This window comes from Neodiprion virginianus, chromosome 1 (genome assembly GCF_021901495.1).
Source record: "Neodiprion virginianus isolate iyNeoVirg1 chromosome 1, iyNeoVirg1.1, whole genome shotgun sequence".
NCBI lineage: Eukaryota > Metazoa > Arthropoda > Insecta > Hymenoptera > Diprionidae > Neodiprion > Neodiprion virginianus.
In genome coordinates, this window is record NC_060877.1 from 271,133 (window position 1) to 277,880 (window position 6,748).

At 38.4% G+C, this 6,748-nt stretch overlaps 1 protein-coding gene across 1 annotated transcript; it reads left to right on the forward strand.

The window, feature by feature from the left end:
• The first annotated feature begins 650 nt into the window (after nt 1-650).
• On the forward strand, nt 651-6,442 carry LOC124310110 (uncharacterized). Its single transcript, XM_046773729.1, has 12 exons — nt 651-1,642; nt 1,715-1,833; nt 1,920-2,064; nt 2,785-2,914; nt 3,082-3,247; nt 3,334-3,514; nt 3,614-3,972; nt 4,276-4,432; nt 4,844-4,975; nt 5,112-5,229; nt 5,531-5,685; nt 5,770-6,442. The coding sequence occupies exons 1-12, from the start codon at nt 999-1,001 to the stop codon at nt 5,873-5,875; spliced, it is 2,412 nt and encodes an 803-aa protein (XP_046629685.1). The 5' UTR covers nt 651-998; the 3' UTR covers nt 5,876-6,442.
• Nucleotides 6,443-6,748: the final 306 nt, after the last annotated feature.

Consider the following 6,748-nt stretch of genomic DNA (forward strand, 5'->3'; position numbering starts at 1 on the left):
AAATTCAAGCTTGATTACTCTGTACGTAGGTATGTATTATGATTTACACCACGTTAGTTTCCATTCCAACTACAGGCGACGTTGAAAAGCGTACCGTGCGAGGCGCGAACCTCGCACACAGATACGTGACAGGCACGGAAGGCGTACAGCAATAGCTGCTGTGGTTCCATCATGCAACCACGGCATATTCTGTAACTGGTTTATCCTGGCATCTACACCGCACGTGACTATACTTTACTTTCATCGGAGAATCGAATGTCACGAAGAAATCCTCAATTATACCGTATTTCGTCGGATAGTGCATGCATACAGATAACTACGTATGGATTCCCCCGAACACGAACTGCACCAGCTGCAAATATGTTATATTAATGCCAATGACCAGTCTATGCCATCGACGATGAGTCACTGACATATAAATAATGTGTAACATCAGTGCGATGAGTAGATCAGCTTTTCCCAACTATACTTATGCAAAATTAAATTCCTGCTGTATAGTGGACGTGAACCGACGTGAACCGCGTTAACTATAGCTGTACAAGTGGTTGTAAGTTCAAAAGGCGCGGGAAGGGCCCGGGTTGCATCCTGTTGCTTCTGCCGTTAGCGGCTTAGGCGCGTCGTCGTGTTTCTGGCGTAGTCGTAATCACTCCCCCACCCCTACAGTTGTCAGATCAGCCAGTGTAGTCCGTCCGTTTACGTATCGTCGTGCGGACGTTAATTTCACGGGCTTGGGAAGATTTTCCGTGTAAAATGTATACGCTGGCATCGAAGTAAATTAAATATTGGTCGTTGGTTGATTGTGGTGATGATATGAGAAATCTGGCATTAGATTATGTCGAAGACGTAGAATAAATTTTACGTATTATTACGTTTATCAAGAGTTGAATACATAGTAGTAATAGTGTCATTATTTTCAGTAACGAGAGACAATAAAAATAAGAATATAAAAGAAACAGACGTAACTAAAATCGTGCAGCGTTTCGGTGTAGAATCATAAAATGTGGTTGACGGTAGTGTGGGCGACGTTTTTGATCGCGTGCCCGTCACTGTTGGGCGTTGTCGGGCAGTACGAATGGCAGGTGCGCGATGAGTTTGACGAAATTCGTCGGCGAATGGATCAGGTTACCATAGAAAACTGTCCGATTCAGCATGTCGGAGATTTGTACCTTCCTGAAGATGCGGTATCGCATTTACCGGACATTAAGGACATTAACATAAACCCAGTATTCCCAAACAGAACAGCTTTGCTTCACCTGCAGAATATGGCACTGAGCAGATCGTTTTACTGGAGTTACATACTGCAGTCGCGTTTCATACGACCCGCGATAAACGACACGTACGATCCAGGAATGATGTACTACTTCTTGTCAACCGTAGCAGACGTATCCGCTAATCCGTATATCAATGCCTCGGCAATTTACTTTGCTCCTAATACCTCATACTCCCCATCCTATCGAGGATTCTTCAATAAAACTATGCCCAGATTCGCTCCGAGAACTTTCAGAGCTGACGATTTCAACGACCCGATTCATCTTGAGCGAATTTCGACCAGAAATACCTTCACTGTTCAAGATCTCGGTGCTTTTCCGGCCGACAGTCTCAGCCATGATTATACCACCGATTATTATCGAATAAACGAATGGTGAACAACCCTTTCCGATACACAGCCCATATCTTTTGACCTTTGATTTTACCACAAGATTCGTTGTTGCAGGTACAAAAAATGGCTTCCAGACAATGTTGACAGAAGACATGATACAAAAACTACCTACCAGGTGGAAATTAGATATGCAAATAACACTAACGAGACTTTCACGTTTCATGGCCCCCGAGGTACAAATATTCGTTTAAAAATAAATTGTCCGACTTGTCGAAAATATGCACGCATTGTTTTATGATTGAAATCGAATTGGTTTTAGGTGCCGATGAATATCCCGGGCCAGTGAAATGGACTCGGCCGTATTTTGATTGTGGCCGGTCAAATCGTTGGCTGGTGGCCGCGGTTGTACCCATTGTTGATATTTACCCCAGGCATACGCAGTTCAGGCATATTGAATATCCAACGTAAGAATGACTTACAAGCACATGTCATATTTTCTACATTACCTCCGTCAACAACTCCATTACTTTGTAGTTTTTATGAGTACTACAGTGCTTAAAAGTCTAATTGACTCACACGAGTCAAGAAGTCCATATGGTTGAACAAGATGAGAATATTGTGTAGTTTTTGCATGTGCGCATGTACAGATTTCTTGACTCGTGTGAGTTTCATTCGTTGGCACTTTACCCTTGTCAAGAAACCCCTATTTTATGCGCACTTTCCACGAAAATAACAAAAGTGGGGCCACTACTTTCCTTAGACTGATAACTAGATACTACTTATAATCTATATGTAATGCTATTTAACCATCTGAGGGAAGTGATGTGCTTATCTCAACCTCCGGTTACCTTGTTTTGATTCTGTGATTATTTAATAAAATGATCACGGCCTGTTGTTATTTGCCATTTTTAATGTATGGCGCTGGAAACAGATGTAGGTCATCATGATTACTGTAATCAGTAATTACAAAGTCTTAACGCTACATCTATTATTATGAGGAATAAATGAAATGCTTTTCAAGCAAATAATTATTCGCAAGAAATGAATTTCTTGACACAACACATCACACACAAGAAACACTACTTTTCACCATCGATAAAAGCTTATCTAAGATCAATGTAAAACAGATTTACAATGAAATGTATGCAGAACTAATCAGTTTTTGATGATATTACTTTCTCCAGATACACCGCAATTGCGGTTCTTGAAATGGATTTTGAAAGGATAGATATAAATCAATGTCCGAAGGGCCAAGGAAATAATGGTCCAAACAGATTTGTAGACACAGCAAGGTGTAAAAAAGAAACTACTGAGGTATGTACGTGCAGATTATTACTCACGTAGAGCTGTTCATTTAACCTGTAGCCCAGTGTAAGTTCAGAAGAACTTACAGAGGAATATTCCTCTTCACCTATTTTCCAGTCAAAGTGTGAAGCTATCCACCACTGAATGTCACTAAATAAATTGTGTCTAATTTTCAGTGTGAACCGCTACATGGATGGGGCTTCAGGAGAGGTGGCTATCAATGCCGATGTAAGCCTGGGTCTAGATTGCCGACTGTAGTAAGAAGACCTTATCTTGGTGAAATAATTGAGAGGGCTACCTCGGAGCAGTATTACAACGGATTTGATTGTACCAAGATTGGATGTATGTAAATATCTAATACGCTTCACCATTATACATTTTTTAGTTTGTGTAACGCTATATACTGGTAATTCATAAAAACTGTCCAGGGGTTCAAAAAATGCCTGTACAATGGAAGAAGGCAACGCCATATATGAAAGAAAAATACCTTGAAAGATTTTATGAGTATCGAAATTATACAACTGGCCCGGCTTCACTGCACACTGAAAAAATGAATATTGACCAGGCTTTAAAATTCATTCGCAGTGTCAATCCAAAGACCTGTAAGAAGTATGTATCCGTTCAATATCTCATAATTGAAAATCTCAGTAATGAATTATGTTAAATATACTTGTACACATACTCAAGTCATTGATCCTTCATTTTCAGTTTTACTCAACACGATTTGAATTTGCATGGAGACATCAGCTTTAAAGCAGAAGAATTCTTTGAGAATGAAGCAAAGATGGCAGCTAGGTTAGCTAACTTCATCAGTGCATTTCTCCAAGTATCAGATCCTAAGGAAGTTTATTCTGGCAAGAGGGTGGCAGATCGTCCCTTGACTGAAGATCAAATGATCGGCGAAACTTTAGCTATGGTGCTAGGAGACACCAAAATTTGGTCAGCTGGTACTTATTGGGAACGTAACAAATTTACTAATCGAACCTTCTTCGCTCCTTATGTGTACAAGAACACGCTTAATACTGGAAAGGTCAAAGTCGAGGATCTGGCGAGGCTGAATAACACAGGTATTAAAAAAGTGCGGCTAATCAATATAATACATTTACAGCAGGGGTTGTTAACCACAGACACATAGTCATCTGATTCTTTTGGGGCACGGGTGAAGTATGCTAGCGCGTTGATTGAGCCTCATGTCTGGGTTATCTGCGGAGGATTAAAACCTAGCTAACATTGCTGGGTACAAAAGACTCTTCGAATCCGCCAACTTTCTGATAAAATTTAAGCCGTTTAGGCGGATACTTACACAATATGAGAGTTGAAAAATTATTGAATGAATAATAACCTATTCACATATTCCTGAATAATTACAGACGAAGTTTACACAAATAAGCCTTGGTTCAAATTTCTTAAACAACGCTGGGCAGCCAACTTTGAAGAGCTGGAACAATATCACATGAAGATCAAGATTCGATTCAATGAGACAGGAGAGTATCTGAAAAAATACGAACACTACCCTAACTTTTACAGGTGAGGAAATAGCAGAGTCGATCTTATTAGTCTGGCAGTTCATTTCAAAAGTCTAAGGATTCATAAATAGAATGATTTAGAAAACAGAAGTACCTGCTGACCACTTTTCTGATATCCAATTTGATATTCAGCCTGGCTTGACTTAGAATTTTATCGCCCAAGATTGTTTGCCAGTTTCAAAGGTAGTGATCGAAAATGTTGAAGAAAAAACAAATTGATATACAATTAGATCAAAAAATATAGCATCTCTTGTGCTTGTAAAACTTTCGAGCAATTATTGCCAATGCTTCTGAGGCAGGCTTGAGTGAAGAATGGGAACTAAGAAGATTATGATTCAGGAGAAGGGTCACCTTCATCTCTTATGTTTAATTTATTCTAATGTACGGGGATGGCTCGGGTGTGTTTGTACAGGGCAGCAAACCTGAAACATGGCCATTGGACCGCTCCCTATTTCGATTGTAACGGCAAAGTGAAGAAATGGGTAATCACCTATGCATCACCGTTTTTCGGCTGGGATAGCTTGAAAGACAAACTGGAATTCAAGTGAGTATGGAATATATATGGATAGGCTCTAAGTCTGTGTATGTAAATCTAGTGTGAGATAGTCTGGCTATAGAACCGGTTCAATGATAAAAGAGGAAGGAAGAAAACGTTGTATTTAATATTGAGATATTTACAGGGGTGTTGTGGCTGTTACCATGGACTTGCTTCAGCTGGATATTAACCAATGTGATGATAAATTCTACATTCCCAATGCCTTCAAAGGCACACATAAATGTGACAGGAAAACATCATACGTAAGTCTTTCTCATGTTCCTTTTGGACACACTGTTTCTGCCTCTAGAGGACTGCAGTTTTATATTCTGGCATTGACTTTTTCAATTCAATGGCAAATAAATAAACTCTGTTGATAGAATTTACATTTTGGTGAATCTAATGATTGTTAAAACCAATAGCTTGGTAAAAGTATACTCTTAGTCCAGCAAGAGCATCATATGTTCGAAGCGCTAACTTAATTTTGTTAGATAAAATTTTTTCCACCTGGGATATAACTACGCAGTGAGGTAATTGTTTAAATACCGATTGAAAATATTTCAGTGTGTTCCGCTTCTCGGCCGCGGTTTTGACACCGGAGGCTATAAATGCGAGTGTAAACAAGGATATGAATATCCATTAGAGGATCTGATAACGTATTATGACGGACAGCTGGTAGAAGCAGAATTTAACAATATTGGAAATGATAAGGAAACCAGGTAAGCGGCATGCATCTTATCGACGGTACAAAGAAAAATATAAAATTTGCAAAGATTTACATTAACATGAGTTTCTGGTTGCAGGTACGACATGTTCAAGTGTCGTCTAGCAGGTGCTACTTCGATCCATGCAAGTTGGCTACTGCTTCTCACAGTAATTGGTCTGTTTTATAGACTGCACCACAGATAAGACCGCTATTTGTAAATTTGATTTCAATTTATATTCTTTTTTACCTATATTATGGATCTGAATAGTATAATCCGTCCGTAGCTTCGTAAGAAAATACATATACGAAATTATAGTACATAGTTGGACTTGCAACATCGTATTATGGCAAGGAATTTTAAAAATAAGTTACAGATCTGAATAGTATAATCCGTCCATACCTTTGTAAGAACATAATCATACAGAATTATGATACGTGGTTCGATTTGCAACTTTGTATTATTGCAAGCAATTATAGCAATTACTCGACTGATATTATAAATAGTTTTCAGAAATGCTCGAAAGATTGCTATAAATAATCTTAACCAAGAAGTGAATCTCTTTTTTCAATTTTGTTTAATTTATACGTAAACTCGTTTATTACAGGTATTTCTATTTGCATTTCAAATCTGAATCTCGAAACGAATAAATTATTCGTAATAAAGATATTAAACTTTTATTATCGGAAATACTTTCAACTTTCGTCCACTCTAGTATTATAACTATAATATGTTGACTGTAATATTGTAATTCCCTCTTACACGTTACAACGAACATTGAAGGAATTTACATTTCACTAGCCTCTTTAATCCAATACTCCCGATTTATAGAATAGCGCCTTTGATTTGAACGATGTAGTCTACTTTGAGCTGCACTAGTATAAAAACCGGGAAGCAAGAGACGTAAAAAGTCAAGTCTGCATGGTGCATTGAATGAATATAGTGAAAATTGTCAATATTAGACAAGTTTTAGTGATATATCGAACGGTTGCAGAGTTGATTCCAATACTCTGCATTTATCGATTTATTAATGAAGTCAATAATTGCAGAAAAGTGCAATACCCTCTAGGCTCAGCTA

Excerpts from the sequence above, each read along its gene's own strand:
- LOC124310110 (XM_046773729.1), top strand. The coding sequence starts at position 999 with ATGTGGTTGACGGTAGTGTGGGCGACGTTTTTGATCGCGTGCCCGTCA. Across the intron at positions 2,065-2,784 it reads AGGCATATTGAATATCCAAC|ATACACCGCAATTGCGGTTC; the intron begins GTAAGAATGACT and ends TACTTTCTCCAG. Across the intron at positions 3,248-3,333 it reads TGATTGTACCAAGATTGGAT|GGGTTCAAAAAATGCCTGTA; the intron begins GTATGTAAATAT and ends AAAACTGTCCAG.